Source organism: Cyprinodon tularosa, unplaced genomic scaffold (assembly GCF_016077235.1).
Source record: "Cyprinodon tularosa strain WSP-4 unplaced genomic scaffold, ASM1607723v1 ctg132, whole genome shotgun sequence".
NCBI classification, from domain to species: domain Eukaryota; kingdom Metazoa; phylum Chordata; class Actinopteri; order Cyprinodontiformes; family Cyprinodontidae; genus Cyprinodon; species Cyprinodon tularosa.
In genome coordinates, this window is record NW_024038137.1 from 176,965 (window position 1) to 203,221 (window position 26,257).

The 26,257-nt window shown below is 39.6% G+C and overlaps 2 protein-coding genes across 2 annotated transcripts; one reads left to right on the forward strand and one right to left on the reverse strand.

Moving 5' to 3' along the window:
* Positions 1–1,745: 1,745 nt before the first annotated feature.
* heca (hdc homolog, cell cycle regulator) lies at positions 1,746–17,892 on the forward strand. The gene is made up of 5 exons (XM_038277524.1): positions 1,746–2,202; positions 6,052–7,066; positions 7,725–7,891; positions 13,801–13,955; positions 17,409–17,892. Exons 1-5 carry the CDS (start codon positions 2,055–2,057, stop codon positions 17,571–17,573), a joined length of 1,650 nt encoding a protein of 549 aa, XP_038133452.1. The 5' UTR covers positions 1,746–2,054; the 3' UTR covers positions 17,574–17,892.
* Positions 17,819–26,034, reverse strand: mtif3 (mitochondrial translational initiation factor 3). Its single transcript, XM_038277525.1, has 4 exons — positions 25,930–26,034; positions 22,958–23,414; positions 20,867–21,018; positions 17,819–18,806 (listed from the first exon to the last, which is right to left on the reverse strand). Exons 2-4 carry the CDS (start codon positions 23,409–23,411, stop codon positions 18,579–18,581), a joined length of 834 nt encoding a protein of 277 aa, XP_038133453.1. The 5' UTR covers positions 23,412–23,414; positions 25,930–26,034; the 3' UTR covers positions 17,819–18,578.
* Between the last annotated feature and the right edge of the window lie 223 nt (positions 26,035–26,257).

A 26,257-nucleotide genomic window follows, 5' to 3' on the forward strand; every position in this document is an offset into this window, starting at 1 on the left:
TTCCCAGAAGAGTTGAAGCTGTTCTAGCTGCAAAGGGTGGACCGACGTCATATTGAACCCTATGGATTAGGAACGGGATGTCACTTAAGCTCATATGTGAGTCAAGGCAGGTGAGCAAATACTTTTGGCAATATAGTGTATATACTGGTATGGATAAGAAGGATTGGCTAGTTATAGTAATTTTTACAACATTTAGTTGTACTAAAGTTAATACATTTATCATTTTTCAATTTCTTACCGTGAAAATAGGTTTTATGAAATTAAATTATTAATATATCAAATTATTAATTATTGTTTTTTTAAAAGGACAACCTTTATCTAACAATGCTTTGAAACGCATTTAAAAGTCGGACAATCAATTTTGTCCAAGTTTTGTTTAACCTAATCTGCTTAAAATGATTTCTTTTTACCACTTAATTCTAGTGAAATTCAATCAGATTTACAAAACTGCAGTCAAACCTAGCTGATTGTTTAATTCTTACTGGTAAGAGTCTTATATCTATAGGATCTATCCAAATGCTACAAATCAGCAAGGACACTTTAGCCCTACTGGAAGTGTCCCAGCGGTTACTGTGATAGTGTTGTCTGAATAGCACAGAGATAGGAAGAGGAAGCAGGATGCTTCATATTTAATGTTTGTTTTCTGTAGTTCTTTTCCTGCAGGATTTGGTTCCAATTTGACTAGACTCATCCATCTGTGAATATTTTTGGAGTCATATTAGATAAACGCCGCTGGAAGTATTTAGTGATTAATAGACTACACTGGTCCAGCAGATGAGCTCCTTTAGCAGGAGACTCCTCTTACCCAGATGCACCACAGAGCGCCACAGGAAATCATTCCTCTATAACAGGCATCCCAAACCCTTGTCCTCAAGGCCTGCTGTCCTGCAATTTTTAGAGGTTTCCCTGCTTTAGCACAGCTGATTTATTAGCTTTCAATTAAAATCAGCTGTGCTGAAGCAAGGAAACCTCTAAAACCTGCAGGACAGCGGGCGAGGTTGGGGATGCCTGCTCTATAACGCCTCCCTCAAGTGATTCAGACACTCCCACTCTGTAATTGACATTTATGCACTATTTTTGCACGTCACTATCACTTTACTTTGATTTAGTTATATATATATATATATATATATATATATATATATATATATATATATATATATATATATAGAAAAGTTATATGTGTATATATTTATATCTTTATTATCTTGTGTGGTTGGTTGTGTATAAATATATAAAACTGTAACTGGAACGTGTAACAACAGTAATTTCCCTCTGGGATTATGAAAGTACTTCTGATTCTGATTCTGATCTGAAGCTTGTAGTGGAAACTTTTCATTTTCTTTTCAGCTCTGACCAGCTTCACACAGCATGATGCTGGTGCCTCCATGTTTAAACACAAAGATGGTGTTTTTATGGTAAACTGCTTTTTTTTTTACACAACATATCGCCTTTTGGAAATGCTCCTCGAAATAGCAACGTCCATCTTTCTGCCACACTACCAGATAAGGCCCCACTTGTAATTAGGCTATTATAATTATTGCATTAATATCCCATCTGAGGTGTGTTTTTCTGCACTTCCAGAGGCAACTTTGGCAAATAATCAGAAGCATACACACATAAGTGTTTTAATTTATCAAAGTTAATAAACCAAAGTATATATTTACAGGCATTTTATAAATTAGTGTTATCTATTTTTACCTATAGTACCTGAACGCAGCACGTCACTAGAGGGGGGCGGGGCCAGTTGACGTCAGGGGGTGGAAGAAAACAGCAGAGCAGGAATCAAAACAAGACGCGGACACGCCTTCACCATTAAAGGTTATAGCAGCTTATTTCTTTTACCTGCAGCGAAACGCAAAGTCCGCTTCTTCCCCGAAGGAGACCTCAAACACCAAGAGGAGTGAAATAAAAGAAAGAAAGCGCCGCAAACGCACCGTCGAAATCCGCCGCAGAAATGGAGTCAACAGAAATGTCAGACAGCGTTGACACCAGCCGCTGATTAAAAAAAAGAAGGTCGAAACAGCAACCGTTGACGTTTCAAACTCCGTAAAATGCCCAACCAGAAGAACAGCAAAGGGAAGAAGAGCAAACGCGCGAACAGCAGTGGAGACGAGCAGGAAAATGGAGGCTGCGCGGCGGCGGCAGCGGGAGGCGCGGCGGCTGCAGCTGCCGCTGCGCCCAGGACGGAGCGCTGCAGCGGTAAGAGATGCAGAGAAGTTTGGAGATGTTGTTTCTCTCTCAGGAGACACCCTGGCTTATCTGCAAACGTTTGGCACACATGAACCGGGACGCGGCCCGTGTTTGCACCGATACACTCACACATGCATGCTCCAAATAGGCCAGATTAATTGATTAGAAGCAAACACAGGCGTCCGATTTTAGGCCTTGCATGAACTGTTTGGTTTCCTCTGCGCATTTTAAATCAGCCAGAACCTGTTCCTCAAACTGAGGTGGTGGAAGTGATTTAAAGGCCACTGCTGCTTGTTTAACTGAAGACTGTGGAAACAAGTTTAGAGTCAGATAAAATGCATGTGTTTGGTGTGAAAGCAGACGTTTGGCTTTTATGGAAATGACTTTAAAAGGCGCTCCTGCAGGCCTCAGACGCGCCTCCTGGCACACACCTTGCACCGATCTCAGGTTAAGCTTGTGGCCTCCTGACACCACCGCTTGTGTGCGCAAAAAAACTCTTACTGACAGCAGCCGGAGAAGTCATCTCACTGCATGCAAGCTGTTCATCATGAAAGTAAAACTTCAAATAAGTTTAAATGGGTTGAATGAAATGCAAGTTTACTTCAGCAGTGCAGTCAGATTTTTAGCAGAGCTGCCAAACCTGAGCAACAGCTCAATTTGTCTAGCTTTACATCACAATAAACTCCTGTCTCTTTTTTGGCACGTGATAAATGATTCCCTCACCCCTTTCTTCATGCTACAACCACTCAAGTCTGCACATATTTTCTTTATTGGTGCCTTCATATTATAATGCAATAATATAAAAAAGTAGAAAAAAAAAAACAAGCAATACTTTTTTTTTAACAATATAAGAAAAGTTTAAATGGTTGAATTTGTATGCAAAATAGGAATACAATAATGTATGTCATGTTTCTGATGTTTTCTTAAGTTTATCACTTTAAAACATTAAATGTACCGCAATAGGCTTTGGTTATGTGATGAAATGGTTGAAAAAACAACAAAACGATCAAGGTTATGTAAGAAAAAAAGGTTAAATGTTTCTTTGATTTCTACAGTATTTAAAGTCAGATTTTTGCTGCTATAAATTACTTTTACTTAGCCAGACTTGCGGCAAAATAATTGAATTCTATTTATTATTTAACTCCTCCCCCAGGGAGCAGTGTGGAGTTAAGGGTCTTGTTCAGGGACCCAGAGTGCAGGCTGTGGGGATTGAAACGGCTACCTGCAATCTTCTCAGAGGGCAAGCGCCCTGCTCTAACCATTAGGCCAACACTCCCTCTTGGTTCTTTGGACATAAAAGCTTGCAGACACCTGATCTAGACCTTTTTGTGATTTCCTGAAGTGGCTGCACACTGGAAAAAGTATAACCTTGCTCAAACTAAAAAAAAAAAATGATGTCCAGATATTACATCTAAAATATTTGACTTCACAGAATCTGAATTTAATCGCTTGCTATGACCTGAATATATTATGTTGATGTAAACAATAATACTGCACTTGACGCAACTTAAAATCTTTGCCCTGTTCCAAATGATTCTTTGAACATTTCAGTTGATGAACCAACCTAATATACTTACTTTTAACTAAAATAACAAGAATTAATGTTTGTATAGAAACCAGTTAATTTAAATATAACCAAAATAGATTTTTCACATATCATTTGACTTTACTTCAAAAATAATTTCCTTTTCCCATCTTACAAACTCTATACAACCTTGACAGGTTGCTAGTCCAACACTACCTTTTACGCAAACACCTAAAGTGGGTAATATAGAGAAGCCAATTAACCCAACAATCATGTTTTTGGATTGTGGGAGGAAGCCCGAGTACATGGAGAGAACACATGCATGCTCAAGGAGAACATGCAAACTCCATGCAGAAAGATCCCGGGCTGGAATTGAACGCGCAACCTTCTATTTAGTTCAGGTTAAATCAAACTTGATGTCTCAAAATCCAAAAAGGATGAGTTACACAATAAAATCAATAATTTTATCTAGTTTAGAGTGAAAAGCATTAGTTTGAATGAACTGTTACATGCTACTTAAAAGGTCTTCAAGACTGTTCCTATCTTTAACCGTTTTCTTTGGGCATGAAGCTACAGTTTGTTCATAATTATTAGGTTGAATCTGTGAAAATACCAAGAATTAGTTTCAGAGAGTTAACAGCTTAAATGTTAACCTGATGTAGATAGAGGAAGATGCTTTTCTCACATCCTGCATCAAAGTCTGCCCCGTTATTTCATTTTTGTTATCAGATTTTACCCTTCATGAATGTGTTCCTCGTTCTGTTTCATTTTGCTGTTGTTTTAATATAAAAAAATAAAAAAAAACTGCCAAAAGGTAAATCCCTGAGCCAAAATAAATGTTACATTTATTAAAGACTTGCACAATACTGCATTAATAGAATGAGGCGGAAGACTGAACACCATTTATGATATGCATGATGATGAAAACGTTGATCATTCATTTAAAACTCAACGAGACGACTGTGCAGACATTTCGATTGAGAACTTTTTAAAGATTTTGTCATGATGCTCACAATTAAATAAAATGAAACATTGACTATTTAGCGAGTAACAGACAGCTGGCAGTGCACCGGAAAAGGAAGAAGGAAACCCCCCGCCCCCACCCCCTAATGTTATCATGAGCTGCTCCTCACTAAAAATGTCTGCCAGCTTTTGCTGGCTCTCCATCCAGCCTCAGACGGCTGCCTTCGCTCCAAAAACACTGCTGACACTCTAAAGGCCCAGTAGAACTCCAGATATTGATGCTATTACTGACATTTTTTTAAATAATTTTGTTGATTTTAATTCAGCATATGATGAACAACCTTCAAAGGCTCAGCTGTCGAATCTCAGTCAGTGCGTGGATGAAATGACATCCCATACGCCTTCATCTAACTTGTGTGACTCAGTGTTTGGAACAGTAACACGCATTGTTGAAAGCTCGAACAAAGGATTTAGCTATAAATTGTAAAAGTATTTTACATTTGTAAATTTTAATGGGGACATCTTGGAGTTTTGGTTATTAATCTGAACTGTTTTCCAGATTTAGTCTTTCCTGTCGGCAAACCTCCTTATATCTATGTTTCAGTTATATGTTGATTGAAGTATAAGAATATGGAGGCCCCTTTGGCTTCATTATTATAGGATCACAGGTGATGCACCCCAGCATGATACCACCACCACCATACACGTCAGTTGCTTTGTTCTTAAATTTGAAAGACTCGCATTGACTCCTACAAACTTTTCATTTCTTCTGAGAATAAAACTTTTCTAGTTGACATTTAGTTGTACATTTCAGACATGGTTTAATTTGGGAGTGGTTGAATGTTTGTTTTTATTTTCTTTTTTATTGGTCAGTAATCTATCAGTCCATGTTGATGTTAAACTAACTTTACTGCAGATGGTGATACTGGTGGTTTACTAGTTTCCAGTTCACAGCAGACTAGAAGAGTTTCGGGTTCTGGATTATACTTTTGCATCTTTATCAGTATATTTTTTTATTTTGTAGACAGTGTTTGTTATATAGCTGAAAATTTGACCCATTTTGATGTTACTAAAGGACAATAAGTTTAATGCAGAAGCTTGCTGATGGTGATATTTTTGTTATTTTGAATGGTTTGGTCTTAAATTAAAAAAATATATATTTTTTTAACTACATCTAATGAGGCAAATTCCCCAATACAATGTTCTACTTATGGCCCAAACACCCAATTCCAATTCAATTTTAGTTTATTTGGAGGTTTCTAGATCAAAACTTTTACATTTTTCAGAAAAATCTTGGATCTAGAGTCCTCTGGGCTCATTATTTGGGGTTTTAGATGTTTGACTAGTTGGTTTCTCTTCTCTCTGTTCAGAGGTCCAGTGCGCCTCCCCTCTGGGCTGCAGCCTGGGCCGCTCCATCGACCTGGAGAAAGAGGACCACCAGCGGGTGCTCTGCAACAACGAGCTCTGCCCATACGGCAACTGGATGCATTTGCAGTGCTTCTATGAGTGGGAGAGCTCCATCCTCGTTCAGTTTAACTGCATCGGCCGTGCCCGCTCCTGGAACGAGAAGCAGTGTCGGCAGAACATGTGGACCAAGAAGGGCTACGACTTGGCCTTCAGGTTCTGCTCATGCCGCTGCGGACAGGGCCACCTGAAGAAGGACACCGACTGGTATCAGGTGAAACGTATGCAGGACGAGCGCAAAAAGAAGCCATCTGAAAGGAGCTCTGGGAGGACTGGAGGCGCTGTGGGGTCTGGAGATGGTCCGTTTGAAGAGCCTAAGAAGAGCAAGCCAACTGGAGCCTCTGGAGGGGGGAAATTACCCCACAGGGCCTCCAGTCAGGAGTTACCTCGTAGACAATCCGTGGACCGCCAGAACTCCATAGAAAGAGGAGGGGGCCATGGTGCAGGAGGACTATCTCCCCTGGGGCCTCCTCAGAAATCTCCTTGCGACTCCCCAGGACTGTCTCCTCCCAGCGGTTTTAACTTCTCCCCCCCTGTCCTGGGATCAGGGGGAGCAGGTATGCGGGGTTCCCGCCAGCTGGGCGAATTCTTCAAATCCGCCGTCCACATGGACCCGCAGAGAAAACACCTGCTGGCTGGAGGCGTTCTGAGTCGGGGTGGCGGATGCTCCCCTGGTTCAGCCGGTGGCGCACACCTCGATCCAGGCTCTGTTTTTCCGCTGCAGCTGTCCTTCGCCCTCCCACTCCACCCCCGTCTCACCTCCGGCGGCGGAGGGGACAGTACCCACACTCACCCGGTGCAGTTCCTGAGGAGGCTGGACCTCTCGGAGCTCCTCACCCACGTCCCCCGCCACAAACTCAACACTTACCACGTCCGCATGGAGGACGACGCCCAGGCAGGCCAGGGGGAGGAGCTACGCAGGTAAACCCTGTGATCTAGAGGTTTCAGATTTTTGGTTTAAATATATTCAGAAAGCTGCTCTAAACTTTGTGTTATTTGACTGTCGTGTCTAACTATATCTTTCTCTTTGACCAAGCAAATAAAGGCTAACTATATGCCCTGTTTTTCATTCCATAGATTTCAAATTAACTCTAAATGTTGGTTAACTTATAAAGTACTGATGGATTTTTACATTTGTGTGTCTTTGACTTAATGATGCGCTTTTAGACACATTGGATACAAGTTTTAGCAGAAAAGCTCAGTTTTATTTGCAAAACAAGGTTTTTACCAAAGCAGCAAAAATAACAAAGGAAGAAGTAAACATTTCTGGAAGGAGTCGGACGACCGGTTTAACGCAAAGGAACCTACAATCCTAAACAACAGTGTAGGTTTTTCTGGTAACAGTTTTTCAGCTTCCTTCCTGTTTCCTCTCTAAATATTCCTCTTTTATCAAAACCAGCTTTAGGGCAGGGAAGAAATCTCATTGTGGTTTTTACATCTACATGCCAGCAGCTGCATACCTTTATTTGATCAGTTTATGTGCAACTAATTTAGAGCTGATTACTTCTTCGTCAGCCAAAAAGTTGACCAATAAAAGATGGTCTTATCCTGACTTTTTCTTTTGACGTCAATCCTGCAGGTTTATACTGTCAGCTCTCAGTGCAAGCCAGAGGAACGTGGTTAACTGTGCTCTATGCCATCGCTCACTGCCCGTGTTTGAGCAGTTCCCCCTGGTGGATGGGACGCTGTTCCTCAGTCCGTCACGCCACGAGGAAATTGAGTATGACGTCCCCTGCCACCTTCAAGGTCAGATTTTTAGGTCTTACATTTGTACAATTCATGAATTACAAGAGAAAGATGTAGGCCTTGTTTCTTACATTCCAACAGTTTATAAATCTTTTAATAGTATATGAAAGAAAAATGTAAGATTTTTTTTTATCGCATGAAATCTACTGTTTCCTGCTGGTTTGCAGTTCTAGGAAGTTTCTTGGTCCACAATCCTGGTAGTGTGGACTATTTGGGTCTTCATATTCACTTTGGCTCTGAAATATTGCTCCATCATCAGGTTGGAAAATGCAGAGATCGTCACTGAAACGATGTGATGCCAATTCTAAGATCACTCCACCCACATGGGAATGTAGATGGCAATGCCCGCCGACCACACAAGAGAACTGTAATGGGCAGAGAGTGAAGCTGACATTACCTAATGCATTTAGTCAAGCGTTTCGAAAGAGTCGGACATGTCAGGGGATTTCTCTCAGGGAAACGATGGACAAATCACAAAGACAAAGTCCCTCACAGCCAGAGGAAGAACGTAATTATTAAAGGCTGTATTGGAAGTATAACATTACGCACACTGTTAAAGGCTTTTTGGACATTTGCATGACAAAAGCATAGCATATACGAATACTTTAAGAAAGAGACTTTAAAATAAATTACTAATTTTTATCAGTGGGGATCATGTGATTCAGACATGCTTAACCCAAAGTATTTAGAGAGTGAAAAACTGTTAATGCTAAAAAGGCGACATGGCTACCAGCTAATGAGCAGCTGAACAGTAATCAGCTGGAGAAAGCGGTTTCTTCGTCTGTATAAACCATTTCTTAATTTTGTTGTAGTTACATTGTTTGCTTATGTTTAGCTTGGAAAAGGCTTTCCAAAAAAGTAAAAAAAAACAATCCACTGGACTTTGTTTCTGACTTTCTTTGAAGACGTTTTGCTTCCCATCCAGGAAGCTTTTTCAATTCAAAATGTTTCCTGGATGGGAAGCAAAACGTCTTCAAACAAGATCGGAAACAAAGTCCAGTGGATTGTTTTTTTTAATACTTTTTAAGAATGACTATGACTTGGATGACTAAGAATCTTCACCAGCGCTTCTTTTGCTTATTTAATATCAAACACCTGGTCATAAACTGACCTAGTGCTGGCATGAGCTACAAATATTTATAAACAGCCTGATTAAACACGTGATAAAAACATGCTTCAAATGTTCTCCTTCTTGTTCACATGCTATATTTACTCACCCACTTTCGTTACAGCTGAATTCATCCTTTGTTAGTGAAAGTGTGGACTGTAATGTTGATTTTTTCCCGTCGCTGTCTTGAAATAACTTTACTGGCTTATTTTGGCTGATCAAATTAGCTGTGAGTTTTTTTCGTCAGGCAGAATACCTCATTAGATCCGTCATTTTGTCGCCTGTAAAATTATCCTGCATCTTTATATATGATATATAAAATGAAATTTCATTTTGAATACACTCTCTGCATACAAATTGACAATAACGTTTGTCTGGTCAGTTGCTGACAAGACTCCAGGATTGACTGACAGGTTTCAGCACTTCAACCATGCTGGATTATTGGAGGGAACTCTTCCAGCAACACTTTTTTTTTTTTTATTCATTGATACCTAAAGTTAGTGTCAGTTATAATTAAAGGGGAAAGCATGCTTAGTGTGAGGGATCGTATTTGAGTCAATGAGTCAATGCAATCAACTGGTTTTCCTTAGATAGAAAACTTTGTATCAATTTGACTGTATGATCTGGTTGAACTGTAAAGTGCCTTGAGATGACATGTGTTGTGAATTTGGCGCTATATAAATAAACTGAATTGAATTGAAAGCCGTTTTTTGACATTGAGCCCTTGATTTTACGTCATTACATCATGTTCTACTCACCCATATTAGTTTTGTGTCATTTGGAGCCGTTCTGAAGATATTCTGTTAGGTTATATCCAATAACGTCTTACTATGGGCAACGACTTGAAGGCACAAACTAAACTGTTCATAATTTATTCTTTATGGTACGCCAGCATTCATAACATGTAGGTAAATTATTGTTATGTTTTTATATTTTTTTAAAACAAAGCAGAGTGTGTATACGGACTGGAGTTGTGACAGGCAGCCCCGGCCACAGGCGGCTACGCTCTACCCCTTATATCCATTCGGCGAGCTAATCTCAATATTTCAATTCCATTTCGAGAGCGAGATCATCTATGGTAGTAGCACTAGACATCTTCCAGGCATGTAAGTAAAACTAGCAGCAGTTCACCGGACAGGATGAATGAATGGTAGCTGGCGTGCGTGGATGACGTCATACACACTCCGCTTTGTTTTTAAAATATATAAATATAAAAAATATAGCCATGGATGTCTGGAGGACAGTGATTCGCCTACATGTTATGAATGCTGGCGTACCATAAATGATAAATTATGAACAGTTTAGTTTGTGCCTTCAAGTCTTTGCCCATAGGAAGACTTTACTTGGATATAAACTAACCGAATATCTAATAGCTCCAAATGACACAAAACTAATATGGGTGAGTTAGAACATCATAACGTAAAATCAAGGGTGCAATGTAAAAAAAAACGTTAATGAAAATCAGAATTTGCAGGTCAGGATTTCTAAAGATCAGCTATCAGTGTTTGTCCAGAAAATTCCAGTCAGTGCAAACCTAATATATAAGCAGCAATCAAAATTAAAGAGTGAAGACCAACCCCTTGTTGGTTGTTGATAAAAGCTCTGTGTTTACACCTTGAAGCTTTCTCTCTCTGTTTTTTTTTTTCCATAAAAGAGATCACATGGGACAAACAATCATAATGGATATGTATTAAATAACCACGAGACATGACTACAGATTTTGCTAAAAATTGTAATCTTACTCAGATCAGAGAATTTGCTTAGGGTTACAGAAGGCAGCTGCTCACCAACCGGGCTCAGTTCTCGGGAAGAGGCCACAATTCACCGTTAGTGAATAATCTTATACAACTCCAGACTGCCACATCATTACATGTTTGCAGATGAGGAGACCTCCATGGCTCTAGCCTTATCAAAATATTACCCTTTGTTCTTAGCTGAAGGACCTCGCTCTCATTCCATTCCCAAATCTTTGCCTCGTACATAAAGAAAATGCTAACTGTATATCCGGACAGAGTAACTGTCCTTATAAGTTAAACTACTGGGGAAAACATCAGTTCTGACACGCAACAGGCAGTTAAAGGCATACTATGCAACATTTTTCAGTTAATTAATGTGTTCCATAACGTTTTGGATGATTAAATGAGTCATTTCAGGTCGAACAAAGGTTTTCTCGGCCGCCCTGGTGGTCTGTAGGGGAAATACCGTATTTGCAATTGCAGGAGCCCTCGGCCCGCACCCACAGGCTCAGAAGTCTCGTGCATCGCGAGAGTAGGTCTTGCTTTACGGCGAGAACTGCTACACGCCCCCAGTGAAAGGCATGCTCGTTGCCAGCGCAGTGGAGATATTTGTGCAGTTATCATGGCGGAACCAGCGAGAAAACAGCGAAAGCACATGCATAACAAATAATGTATGAAAACATGCTAAATTTTCAAACTCGAAAATTGGAACAAAATAGTCACTTACCGCAGTAGACATGGTGATTCGTTGCGTTCGCCTGTCTGCTAAGCTCAAAACAACTGCGCCTGGGTTGACGGAGAAACCAGGAGAACAGCTGTGCATATTTACGACAGTGCACTTTTACTTTCACCCTCTGGGGGGAGTCTCGCTGGAAAGTCAACACCGGTTGCATAGTATACCTTTAATATTGGGGTGTAAGAAACTCACACATCATCAATGATAATTATCCTAACACAGTTATATTACGCCTGTTGTTAACTGATTTTGTAGAAACTACTGCTTCGACTGTTATTTTGTAGAAGCTGAAAAGTTTGGGATCCTCTACTTTAATCAACTTTTTATTCATATAGTTTCCTTAAGTGAAATGTCCTTCTTTATAAGGCAAAGAAGCAGAACCTTACATGAGCTTGTTTGGGGTGTTTCACTGTCCAACATAGGACCAATGTTGGTATTCATATTAACAGAAGAAATGGTTTGATGTCCATCAGGTATTTCTTGAGAGTCTTCAGTTCTTGATGTTTCTCTTCGATAAAAGTGGTTTCTTTGCTGCTCCTCCAGTCCCAAAATCACTCCTCGCATCGTGGCAACGCTGTTAGGGAGAGACGGCCCCGAGGGGTAATTAAGACACCCTTAAAGCTTCTTCGCCACAGTCTGCCTGACCCTGAAGGTTTTGATGATCTGTCCTTTAAGATCTCAAACCCCTAACTGTGTCTCTGTCTCGATGCAAACCAGTGTGTTCACAGTTGTCTTTGCAAATCAAGAGACAGACATCATGCAGCTATTTCATCATTTGACAGAAAACCAGCGTGGATCAGTCCCTGTAAAGGAACCGTTAAATAGTTCAAACCGACACAGATTTGTCTAAATAAGGAAACACTCATCCATCAGTGTTGTGTGCGATTTCCTGCCCACTTCTGCACGGTCCCAACGTGAATGTGAATCAGTGCAGCTGCAGCACGGAGTCTCTTTGATGCGCTGCTGACCCACAAGCTTTGATATTTTTGTCTTTGATATGCAGAAGTATGGAAGGCTCATTTATTCAGTTTTTTTATGCTTCTGCCTGTAAAACCAAAGAAGTGTGAAATGTCTCATACAGATTTAATGGTTCAAGTTAAGACCATCAGTGTCACTATACATAAATAAAATCAAGCTTTATGATTTGTTTTTTGTTTTTTTTCTTCCACAAAGGTGAACAGAACAACAGATGAGATCACAGCTAAGCTTTAAAACACTCTTATGACTCCCAGAAATATTATCAGGCTGAAGCATCATCGCTCTGACTGAATTACTTACTTGATCATGTTTGTTTTAAATATTTACTCATCTCTTTTTTTCGCTGCCTTTAAACCTTTAGAGCTGGGATGTTTCTGTCTGAGTCCTCTAAAGAAATTAAATCATATCCTTATGAAAACACATATAGAGGGAATCCATTCTGTCAAATCAGAAAAGATAATTTAAACATCGTTAATGATCTACATACTGAATACCTCCTACTTTAACTTTGAAAGGGGACCGCTTATGCTCTGAGAAGGTTGCAAGTACTTTGTTCAATGGCGGTTCTAGACAAAAATGTACCAGGGGGCCAGGAGGGGGCCCGCGTGTGTCCATGGGGGCCCAGAAAAGCATGAAATAAAAAATGGGGTCTACAGGGCTTATACAGGAATGAGGAATGAGTAACTCTTATTTAATATTCTTAATAGCATCAACAATTACCCATTACTTTCATATATATATATATATATATATATATATATATATATATATATATATATATATATATTCTCTAGCCTCTTCTCTGCCTTAAGCTTCTTTTCCGATGATGATTTTTAATGTTTTTAATGACCCGCGGAAACCCTGCAAGAGATTCAAATATATTAACCTGCAGGAAGAAAAATTTATATTCAATTAGGTTTAATAAAAATTTGATGTTATAAGGTCATTCATAATTACAGTTTTCTATCAAATCTGAATTAGAACTCAAGAAAAGCTAATAAATTCAGCTGTAAAAATTAGTATATATTTTTTTTTTTTACATTAGGGGCCATAATAGGGGCCAGGACATGATCTGCAGGGGCACTGGCCCCCGTTGACCCCTGTCTAGAACCGCCCGTGATTTTGTTCGACCCCACAGCCTGCACTCTGGGTTCCTGAGCAAAACCCTTACCCCCACACTGCTTCCTAGGCGCCACTCAATGGCAGCCCACTGCTCCCCAAGGGGATGGGTTAAATATAGAGTAAATTTCCCTATTGTGGGACAATAAAGGGATTTACAAAAACTGGAAATAGCCCTTTGTTTTGTCTATTTAAAAAAAAACCTTCCTGTGTTTGTGAATGTCTTCAACAGGTCGATTGATGCACCTGTATGCCATATGTGTGGATTGTCTGGAGGGCGTCCACAAGATCGTCTGCATCAAGTGCAAGTCGCGGTGGGACGGGAGCTGGCACCAGCTGGGAACCATGTACACCTACGATATACTGGCTGCTTCGCCCTGCTGCCAGGTGGGTAAACTGACCGCAGTGACATACAGGAGAATATTACTTAATATAGAAAATAAATATGAGATTAGACTTAGTATTATAACTGTTATAGACCTAATTAAAAATATTAATCCTGTCGATTAGTAATTTAATGGTTGCATAGACGAGGAAAAACTTATTAGAGCAGCATTTAATGCTAAGCTTTTAGATGAGTCTGGTCTCATGGGTTGATCCAGAAACATGGGTCAGTAAATATGGTTTTTATAAGAACTGGTGGATTCATAGTTATACATTTGAATAGCAAACTCTGGTAAAACATGAGGGGGGAGGGTTTGTTTATACACTATATTGCCAAAAGTATTTGCTCACCCATCCAAATTATTGGAATCAGGTGTTCCAATCACTTCCATGGCCACAGGTGTATAAATTCAAGCACCTAGGCATGCAGACTGTTTTTACAAACATTTGTGAAAGAATGGGTCGCTCTCAGGAGCTCAGTGAATTCCAGCGTGGAACTGTGATAGGATGCCACCTGTGCAACAAATCCAGTCGTGAAATTTCCTCGCTCCTAAATATTCCACAGTCAACTGTCAGCTGTATTATAAGAAAATGGAAGTGTTTGGGAACGACAGCAACTCAGCCACGAAGTGGTAGGCCACGTAAACTGACGGAGCGGGGTCAGCGGATGCTGACGCGCATAGTGCGAAGAGGTCGCCAACTTTCTGCAGAGTCAATCACTACAGACCTCCAAACTTCATGTGGCCTTCAGATTAGCTCAAGAACAGTGCGCAGAGAGCTTCATGGAATGGGTTTCCATGGTCGAGCAGCTGCATCCAAGCCATACATCACCAAGTGCAATGCAAAGCGTCGGATGCGGTGGTGTAAAGCACGCCGCCACTGGACTCTAGAGCAGTGGAGACGCGTTCTCTGGAGTGACGAATCGCGCTTCTCCATCTGGCAATCTGATGGACGGGTCTGGGTTTGGCGGTTGCCAGGAGAACGGTACTTGTCTGACTGCATTGTGCCAAGTGTAAAGTTTGGTGGAGGGGGGATTATGGTGTGGGGTTGTTTTTCAGGAGCTGGGCTTGGCCCCTTAGTTCCAGTGAAAGGAACTCTGAATGCTTCAGCATACCAAGACATTTTGGACAATTCCATGCTCCCAACTTTGTGGGAACAGTTTGGAGCTGGCCCCTTCCTCTTCCAACATGACTGTGCACCAGTGCACAAAGCAAGGTCCATAAAGACATGGATGACAGAGTCTGGTGTGGATGAACTTGACTGGCCTGCACAGAGTCCTGACCTCAACCCGATAGAACACCTTTGGGATGAATTAGAGCGGAGACTGAGAGCCAGGCCTTCTCGTCCAACATCAGTGTGCGACCTCACAAATGCGCTTCTGGAAGAATGGTCCAAAATTCCCATAAACACACTCCTAAACCTTGTGGACAGCCTTCCCAGAAGAGTTGAAGCTGTTCTAGCTGCAAAGGGTGGACCGACGTCATATTGAACCCTATGGATTAGGAACGGGATGTCACTTAAGCTCATATGTGAGTCAAGGCAGGTGAGCAAATACTTTTGGCAATATAGTGTATATCACAGACTGTCATCTCAACCTCAAATCCAGGTTTACAATAAAGTTTGTCTATGACCATCTGGATGAACCAGGAGAAGGTCATGAGGTCAGATGAGACCAAAACACAACTTCTTGGGATGAACTCCAGTATTTTGTTTGGAGAAAAAAAAAAGGAAGAATAAAATCCCATCTGTGAAGCATGTGGGTGTTTCTGCAAAGATACAAGAAACAGCACTAGTTCAGGTCGTTTTTAGTTAATTATTTTTAATGTTGCTCTTTCATAAAGATTGTTTTTATTTATTATTATTCCAAAAGAGATTAATTTAGATAGATGTGGGGCCGAAACTAATGATAATTTTGTGACCATCATTTTTTTTTTATCAATAGTAGGCTAGTCAAAAGTTCCTTAAAGAAGATTTTTTACTAAGTGAAACTAAAACTTTACCTCTTAAGTTCTGGATAGAGCATATTGACTGAAGGAAAACTTTTATTTTTTTTTAATCCTATTTATACAGTTTTGGTATCATTTCTGTTGCTCTGTCAGCTAAAGACATCTTTTAGAGTCTCAACACTTGAGTTAACGATTAATCGATTACTAAATTAGGTAAAAATTATTTCAGTAATCGATTAATTCGATTGTTTCAGCCCTAGATAACAAATAACTTAAAAAAAAAAAAGGCTTTATTATTGATCCAGCTCTAATATTGTTAGTAATGATTTGTTATGGCATTAAAGGGGAACGTTTTTTTTTACATTGGCCCCTTGAATTGACGTTATTACATCATGTTCTACTCACCCATATTAGTTTTGTGTCATTTGGAGCTATTCTGAAGATATTCCATTAGGTTATATTCAAGTAACGTCTTCCTATGGGCAAATCAATTGAAGGCACAATCTAAATTGTTATAATTTATTCTTTATGGTACGCCAGCATTCATAACATGTAGGAGAATCACTGTCCCCCAGACATCCACGGTTATGTTTTTTACATTTAGATTTTTTTTAAAACAAAGCGGAGTGTGTATGACATCATTTGCGCGCCGGACTGGAGTTGTGACAGGCAGCCCGGGCCACAGGCGGCTACGCTCTACCCCTTCTATTCATTCGGCGAGCTAATCTGAATCGTTCAATTCCATTTCGAGAGCGAGATCATCAGTGGTAGTAGCACTAGACATCTTCCAGGCATGTGAGTAAAACTAGCAGCAGTTCAGCGGACAGGATGAATGAACGGTAGCCGGCGTGCGCGGATGACGGCATACATGCGCCGCTTTGTTTTAAAAAATATAAAAATTATTACCGCGGATGTCTGGAGGACAGTGATTCGCCTACATGTTATGAATGCTGGGGTACCATCAATAATAAATTATAAACAGTTTGGATTGTGCCTTCAAGTCGTTGCTCATAGGAAGACGTTACTTGGATATAACCTAACGGAATATCTTTAGAACAGCTGCAAATGACACAAAACTAATATGGGTGAGTAGAACATAATCTAATAACGTAAAATCAAGGGGCCAATGTAAAAAAAAAATGGCGTTCCCCTTTAATAGCTTTGGGGAGTGGCGGCCTAGTGGTTAGGTCATAGAGCTTGGAATCCTGAGGTTCTGAATTCGAGCCCCACTCCCACAGACCGCCACACTGGGTCTCCAAGCAAGATCCTTAACCCCACACTCATGCCCGGACCCCCCACTATGGCAGCCCACTGCTCCCTAAGGGGAAGGGTTAAATCAGAGGTAAATTTCTCCAATGAGAGATCAATAAAGTTCAATTATTTATTATAACAGTTGTGATGGTCATGATAAAAAACGTGTCATTAGTTTCTTATTGTAACTAGCAGTTAATAATTATAAAAGGTGGTATTATTTTGCTGAACAGTGTGTGAACTTCCTGTTTGTTCTCAGGCTCGGCTCAACTGTAAGCACTGCGGGAAGCCGGTGGTGGACGTCCGAGTCGGGATGCAGTATTTCTCAGAGTACAGCAACGTCCAGCAGTGCCCTCACTGCGGCAACCTGGACTATCACTTCGTTAAACCCTTTTCCTCCTACAAAGTCCTCGAGGCTTATTGACAAATGTTTCAACACGCGCTAGTTCGGCTGCTTTTTTTTGTCATTTGTTTTCTAACACAATCTAGGAAAGATCTCTAATTTTTTTGGGGGGCCTTAAGGTGGTTTTATGTTTTAAAATTCTCTCCTCCTTTGAATGCGTAGGGAAAATGTGACAGAAGGACGAGTTAAAGAACTGTTAGGAGAGGCGATAAAATGTGGAGCTGACGTTTTCAGTCAAGTGAACACATTTATCTGAGACACGTGAATGTATCTGTATGCCAAAATTTGCTTTTATTTTTTACCAAAACTGATCTTAAAATAAAGAGAGATTCACACTGATGATGCCGTTTGCATTTTCTTCACATCCCAAACATTCATTATTTTTATTTCCACAGTTTGGCAAACCTAATACAAAACAGACTAAAAACTAAACTGGATCCATGTGTATGATTTCTCCCTGACCCAACCAGCCAAATGTTCCCACCCAGGGCTGCTTCTAACAATAAAGGTGACCCTTGTCTGTCCTGAAGTGTTAAAAGCTTCAACTTGAAGCTCCATGAATCTGATTTTGCAGAATCCTTGCACACTAAAGCTCTCTCAACCCTTTCATAACATGTAATTATTCTGCAGGAGGGTCAAAGATGCTGCTTGCATGTCTCTGGTCTTTGTCAAATCTTAAAGAAGTTAGTTTAGGTCCTGTGAAACAAATGTTTTTAGGTTGTTTTGAGTCCATTTTTTAGATTTTTAGCTACCTTTGTGGTTCATTTTGTATGTTAATCTTATTGTGAGGTGATTTCCATGGTTACTGTCCCTTTTACTTGCATGAGTCTGTAGCAGCTGAATGGGATCTTTTTATGTTTGTCTTCTCAGTAGCTTCTTTTCGTTTCGTCCTAAGTTTAAATGCAGTAGGTTTGACATCCCAGCTAAAACAGTTGCTAAAGATGACCCTAAACTCTCGGAGTCCGACAGAAGCACCGGGCTGTAACATCCAGGCACCGAATTGTTCGTGTGAAAGCGCTTCTCGCATTACTGCTGTACCAACTCCTCTGGTGTGTCGCTAACAGGAGGCGCTTTGCTCTGAGTGCCTGCAGGCTGCGTCTCCTCAGTTTTGTTCTTTGCTTTCAGCGCCAGCTCCTTTGCGGAAGGCGGTCGGAGGACGCACATGGCCACCTGACCCTCTCTTGTAACTTTAGGCTTAGAGACGTAGCCCACCATCAAGTTAATTTGCTCCACCATTTGTTCCAGAGTGGTGTCCTGCAGAGAGAGAAACCAGTCTTCAGTAACCCATCTGGTCCAGTTGTTATAAAGAAGTATTTTACCCTGAATTTCTTCTGTTTTGGTTGCTGTCTCATTTAATTGCCTCAGGTCAGAAAATAAACGATAATTTCAGGAAAATGTAAAAGAAAATGCAAAAATACAGCTTAAAATGGTCAAATATACTAATGGAAAAACCATGAGTGACAAAGTGATTCGATTTGTGAGGAATAACGGCTATAGGGACAATCTGAGTCTGTATAAAAGCACTTTCCCTGGATGAAGGACTCCACCATGATTGGCCAACCAATCAAATTCCTCCAGGAGCTCATCAGAAGCTCATCCAGGAGATCAAAGTAAAGCTGACGTCACAAAAGTCCACAAAAACAAACGAGTGTTGATGTGGCCTAGTTAAAGCCTCAATGGTGACCCTTTAAAACGGGTCATTTAATGTGGGAGAAAAAGCCTCTGTTGTTATGTGGAAGACTGAAGGCTAGATGGCAGCAGTTCACCAGGAATGGAAAACAGTACTTTAGTTGTTCCACACAGGATCAGAATGGTCCAGCGGGCATTTACATATTTAATAAATTCAATTAACAGCATTTTTTATTGAGCCAGCTTCTTTATCTGAAACATTTAAGGGGGAAATATAAAATCTACTGGGATTAAAGGAATAGTACACCCAAAACATGATTAGCCTTCATTTTCTACTCACCCCCATGCTGAACAACACTCTGGAGTACTTTTTTGATATCTCAAATGCATCTGGAGATCTGGGAGGCTTCTTGCTGTCTGCTGACATTCAAATAATGGAGGTCTATGGCGCCCGAGGCAGAAAGGTCCATAAAAGTCCACAAAAAATGTGTCAATATTCCTCCATACTGCTCGTCCAATGTATTCCAAGTGTCCTGAGTGGGTAGCGTCCAGAATTTACTCGAAACGAAGTCATTTAGAATGTTTTTAGAGCATAAACAGTAGTGTATAGGATTTCCTAAAAGCGCGCGCCTGCGAGTTCACGAGTCTATGGAAACCGCGGCAGACCAAACCAGATGAAAGTGCGCATTCAGCGTCTGCTCTGCCGATAATGCAAGCGTAGAAGAAGAAATGTGCTGTTTACCTGTGCAAAGAAAGAAACAACGAAAGAAAAATGTCTGAGGACTTCGGTGTTGAGGAAGAGCATGAGTTCTTTGCCAAGCTGAATGCGCACTTTCATCTGGTTTGGTCTGCCGCGGTTTCCGTAGAGTCGCGAACTCGCAGGCGCGCGCTTTTAGTCTAAATGACTTCGTTTCGAGTAAATTATGGACGCTACCCACTCAGGACACTTGGAATACATTGGACGAGCAGTATGGAGGAATATTGACATGTTTTTTGTGGACCTTTCTGCCTCGGGCGCCATAGACCTCCATTATTTGAATGTCAGCAGACAGCAAGAAGCCTCCCAGATCTCCAGATGCATTTGAGATATCAAAAACGTACTCCAGAGTGTTGTTCAGCATGGGGGTGTGTAGAAAATGAAGGCTAATCATGTTTTGGGTGTACTATTCCTTTAACAATTAAAGAAAACATTTTTTTTTACAAAAAATAGCGTATATAAATAAAATACTAATATTATGCTGATAAAACCAGAAAGTTTCCCACATATCTGCCCATAAATGAAACCCAAACTGGTGAAATTGATCTATAGTAAGTTTAGGGTTCCTTCAGCATAAGGCAAGTTAAATTCAAGACTTTTTAATGCCACTTGAAATAAAAATTTAAGACCGAATTCACAAGAAACACAAGAAAAACCCGCTTGCGACAACTTTACCCAAAGGTTTATTTTAACATAAACCACTGCACTAATGTTTCAAATATTACACTTGCTCAGATTTTCCAGACAAAAAGTTAATGGCGCATCTCCCAAATGTCCCGACTGCAACAACGCTTTTATTGGTTTCGCTATCGTGACGGAACGACATTTTAATACCAATTAAGGCCTTAGTTTTATTTTGAAGAATTCAATGCCTTTTAAGACTTTGTAAGGACCCGCGGGAACCCTGAAGTTTATTAAAGATTCTCACCAGGTTACTGGCCTGTTGTCCATGTCCTGCCCTCAGAGTCAGCCTGACGTGGTGTTTCTTCTCCAGCCAGCTCTCCACCTGCTTCAGTTTAGTGGACAGGTCATGGGAGGCAATGCCAGCTGAAATGCTGAGTTCCTTTACCTGCACAGGAGCTGTGGAGAGAGTGCAGAACAGGTAGTGAAGACTTCCACTGAATCAAACCGTTTCAAGATCCTGAATACCTCCTTCTGTTTTAGTTTTCAGCTTATCTTCTTACACCCTAAGGGGATATAAATAAATTTCTGCCTGACAAAAACACACAAAAGTAAATAACTTATAGCCTCAAAGCTATTAGATTTAAGAAGAAACTTTTGGTACGTCTGTAAAGGTAAGATGTCATAGAATGGTTTTCTGGTGTCAGCACCATTGTAGCTTTGACCCTGCCTGAAATATTAGGGACAAAATACAAAATATTTTGCAATTTTTGAACCTCGCCAAAATTTTCTTTGAAATAAACATTGCAAAACACTACCAAAATATTATTTATAGCACAAAAAAGTAGTACAGACTTTCAAATCTAAATGTTGTGTAAAAATATACAAAATGTGGACTCAATCAGATGAATCATATTTATTTTAGAATGGTATTAGTGAGAAATTTCTTAGGCGGAGAGGCCATTTTGGCACATTTATCCATAAATGTCACCAAACTGTGCCAAATATGTTTTTTACATCAAAACTGGGGGTTTGGTAAAACTACAAGGTCATGTAGCAGCTGGACCCGCCGGTGGGTCCGTAGGGTTCAAGGGGTTAATATGCCTTTAAATATTCTCACCTCAGTCAAAAATCTCACCTGTACTGCAAACATTATAAACAGTCAGGAAGCAAAAACTGATGGAATCAGGATGAGGTGGACTCATGCTTCATTTGATTTATATATTAACTTTCTAACAAATAAATGCTGCAAAATATGCATGAACCTTTTTGCGTTAAAGTGCCTACCATTTACTAAATACCTTGTTGGAGCAGCTTTGGATTCAATGCAAACCTTTGGTTCTCCTTGTAAGGGCTCCAAGCTTTACCTTTCTACATCTGTTGTCTATAGGTGACCCTACAGATTAATTCTGCATTCCAGCCCCAAACTGTCATTTCTTTCACTGAAGTGGTTCTTTGGTTTATTTGGATGCATGTTTGGACTTAACGAGATGATAAAAAGAACATCTTTCTTTATTTTTTATCTGCCAAGGAGAGACCTTAAAGTTTGGGGCTCAAACTGCAGCATTTGGATCAACATTGAAAAAGATCCTCAAACCATAAGAAACATAACAGACCATGATGCTGCCACCGCCATGCTACAATGTGAGCCTGGTGATCTTTTGATGTGTTCTGAGTTGTTTTGTGTCAAACAAACTGAATGCTTAAGTTTGATTCTCAATACAATTCAGAAATACTTTAATAATCCCAAAGGGAATTAAAAAACAATATGATTCATTATTCCTTTTTTATTCTTCCATAATGGTTTTATTTTAGCTGGGCCCGAATGTCTCCTTTGAAAGAAAAACCTGCCTTGCAGCTTCATCATTCTATGCAGAGAAAACTGGAGATTCTCAACCCTTTTAAACTAAAACCAGTCATTTCCTTCATTTCCTGATTTCCTCAGTTTTGGAAAAAGCCCCTGGTTTTGCTAAAGTTTCTGTTGTTATAATTTTTTTTCAAAGATGCTAAACTTACTTTATCAGTAATGCTGTCAAAATGTGTTTGTGCTCATCTCCTGACTAAAGCCTCTGCATAAAAGGAAGTAACCTGATCCTCTGCAGGCTATATTAACATGGAAATATCAGGGGAAATCCTACAAGGACAACTGAGTTTTATTTCCACTTAATCTGAATTATGCAGGCTGCAAAATAAAGACGTCTAAAAAAAGTGTATTTCAACAAAGTTGGTGTTTCATTGATTAAACCTAATAGATTTTTTTGGATTTTGTTAAAACCTTTTATCATGGTGACATTTTCGCCGAAAACTTGGTGTTTTAACAGCCTAGCTGTCGTCTTCTGGATGCTTCAGCCTTTTCTGGAAAGACTCGATAATTTAGAATAACTTTTAAAATTGATACCTGCTTTGGTCTTGTTTTTCTCTCGAAGTCTAAGCTGCTCCTCATGGATCTGTTTCCCGCTCATCAGCCGGTAAACCGGAGGCTCTTTGTTTCCTCTCAGCAGCACCAGCTTCAGATCTTTCTCATCCATGATTCTGATCACATCGGCCCGATGCATCACCCCCAGATTCTCACCTGTCTCACTGATCACCTGTACCTCTCTGTGGGGAATCTTCCGGCCGACGCTGCTTATAGAGGTGTGGGCGCGTGGATCCTGCTTCTTTTTGTTTGCTGCAGGAGCCTGTTCTTCAGGAACGTCTGTGGAGAACGCAGATCGTCTCCAGGAGGAAGCGATGATGCTGTGTGTTTCACAGAGTCCGGCTGATTTTAGAGTCGGTGTCCAGTAGCCTGGCCTGCCGCTGCACACAGATCGCATTGTGTGGCTCAGAAGCCACCTCATACAACCAGCAGACATTTCCTGCACAGAAACAGAAGATGTGAGCATTTAAATTTACAGAAAGAGAAATTTAGAAACGTAATGTAACAGCAGAGAGTTAAAATTTTATACAATTTTCTTTTTTCCAGTGTCACAAAAAAGCTGCATGAGGACAACGGGTCTCAGCAGATAAATTTTTTTCTAAACCACCAGTAGCCATTTTAACTTAATTACAACATGACAAAGTCAATAAAGAAAAGCAAAACAATCTGCAAGATTGGTTAATGGTTCAAATATAACAAAAAGGAAGAACTATGATGAACAGGAGTGTTTCACTCAAAAACATCAAGTGCAAACAAAAAACCTAAACTATGAGAAAACAAATCAATATCTGACCCTTTTACTCCATATTCTGTAATAATAATGGTTTAATTGTTGTTATAAACACTTGCTAAATTTAAAAGAACCCAGGAGTTTGAGATTCAGCTGTGGTAAAGAAAAGGATGCTGCTGCTGGGGCTGTGAACTTAAGGCAGATTTCTACATAAATCACGTCTTAAAGCTACAGTGTGTAATTTTCAGCGACATCTAACGTCCAGACTGCAGACCGCAGCAACATGAACATCTCCCCCCCACCGCTTCTCCCCCCCAACAGTACGGCGAGCGTTACGGGACAAAATGTCTTCCACGATGTCGCATCACCTACCTTCTCATGTGATGAGGTTTGTTTACATAAATAATTTTACAGATAGTATTCTCAGGCATAATACTGCCATCTATTGTTCAGTACCGTCTCAGTTCATCTCTCTAAACTTGCCGTAGTTACTTTCGAGCGTAATGGCCGATCTCGCAATCGCTAGTTTGTTGGCTCTGCGCTGCCGTAGCGCAAAGATGTCTGCCTCCATGGCTGTGAGACCCGCTCCTATGTAATTATAAATAACGAATTCTAAGGCAACGCAAATATTAAGGTTAAGAGGCTGAGCTCGTAGATGATGATAAATAACATAGTTATGTATAATATATTACATTTCTGACTGTATATCCCTGTAATTATTACACACTGTAGCTTTAAACTGAGACAAAACCACATAAAAAAAGTGATTCCTCTTTCTTGAAGCCAGATTTTCCTGTGACTTTTTTTATATATGTCTTAATCTGTAGATTTTTACTTCTTGGACAAGATGATAAACATTTTAGTAGTGTGTTGCCTTTGGTCTTATTTTCAGTCTTCCTTTTGCAATTAAGATTGCAAAACTTGTTGAGAGCTTTCTTTCCTAAAAGAATAGAATAAAAAATGTCTTTATTGTCCCCCAATGGGAAAATCTGGTGTTAGCAGCAAAAAGATTATAGAAAATAACCTTTGAAGAGTGTATAAAAATAACATAATAGTGAAGAGTAAAAAAAAAAAAAAAAAAAAGACCTCAAACAATGATGATCTTTTGGAGTAAAAGATAAATCAAAATTAAGTGGAAAAAGAAAGGACCAAGGGAAATATTAAAAAAATGCTGGAGAACTGGTGATAAAAAACTATTGCCATAGAAGCAAACAATAAAAATGTATAATTACCACACTTGTACACTATACTTAAAGGATGATTGAGATCATTTAAGTCCAAACATGCCTGATAGTTGTAGTTTGGATAGGCTGTTAATTAGAATAAACAGCCTGTTTGTGATTTTATGCATAAAACCCCAGTTGATTTTTTAATGTTTAAAATTTGGGTATGCCATTTTCAGTAACTGTGTTGTTTTTTCTTTTCTTGTAAATTTGCCCTTTCTGTTCAGTCTCCTAATATTTTTTGTCTTTTATCATGATATGATTCTGTTTGGTTGCAATTTCCTTTCACTTTTCTATTGGTACACATAAAGAGGAGGGATTTATATGTTATTCCATACAACCTGACTTACAGAAAAACATTATGCAAGGTATAGAAGGCAAAACTTGACAATTCAACACCTGGTCAAGCAAATTCAAAGGCAAAATAGACCAAATAAAAAAGCTTGTTATATATTAAATTAATCCCTGAGAGATATTTTCTCATAATAAATAAAATTCTAAAACATATTTAATTTGAATCACTTTTTTTATCGTTATTTTTATTATTTCTTTTTTTTTTTTTAGAACAAAGGTATATCTGAAGGTTTACTTTGAAAGGATCTTTTAAAGTAAATCGCTTCATTAATAAAACTTGGATTCTTTTTAAGCTTATGTAGAAACTTTCCAAGAACCATAAATTTTACTATTTCCAGTGTTTGAGAACCATTAGTTATAATTCTGCAAACCCAACAGAAACATATAACTTGTTATTGAAAATTTTAATTTAACTTGAAACGCATTTACTGAATCTAAACTGTTTGATTTCAATCTGCAATCAGAAGAAAAGTGACACATTTAGTCAACAATTTGTCCTCGAACACATGACATGCTGCAAAATCCAAACCAACCAGGAAACATGATTACACAAGAATGAGGGGAAGAAGGTAAAAACTGTTTAGATTCAGTCTAATCATGATTAAGTATAATTCATTCGTTTGGTTTATACAGCTACACATTTTTACCTCACTGTGGATTGTTTTTCAGTCCTCTGCGAGCAGCTGCAGGGTGACTGATTCTACTTCCGCCCTTCTTCTTCTTCTTGTGAGGTATTATGGCGGTTGGCAAACCAGTGAGAAGTGCAATATCGCCACCAACTGATATGGAGTAAAGCAAGGAAACAGGAAACGACTCACCCCAAAACCAAAAATTAAAAAAAAAAACGGTTTAACTTAACCCAACATAATAAATACTTAATAACATTTGCCCTCATAATTTTCATTTATCTTTAATTAGTTGTCACTCTGCCAGTTTCTGATGGTCTTATTGGTTTTCCCATCATGTTTTCAACCA

Excerpts from the sequence above, each read along its gene's own strand:
- heca (XM_038277524.1), top strand. The coding sequence starts at position 2,055 with ATGCCCAACCAGAAGAACAGCAAAGGGAAGAAGAGCAAACGCGCGAAC. Across the intron at positions 7,892-13,800 it reads CGTCCCCTGCCACCTTCAAG|GTCGATTGATGCACCTGTAT; the intron begins GTCAGATTTTTA and ends TGTCTTCAACAG. Across the intron at positions 13,956-17,408 it reads CTGCTTCGCCCTGCTGCCAG|GCTCGGCTCAACTGTAAGCA; the intron begins GTGGGTAAACTG and ends GTTTGTTCTCAG.
- mtif3 (XM_038277525.1), bottom strand. The coding sequence starts at position 23,411 with ATGTCTGCTGGTTGTATGAGGTGGCTTCTGAGCCACACAATGCGATCT. Across the intron at positions 21,019-22,957 it reads GAAAAACAAGACCAAAGCAG|CTCCTGTGCAGGTAAAGGAA; the intron begins GTATCAATTTTA and ends CTCTCTCCACAG. Across the intron at positions 18,807-20,866 it reads GACAACAGGCCAGTAACCTG|GACACCACTCTGGAACAAAT; the intron begins GTGAGAATCTTT and ends CTCTCTCTGCAG.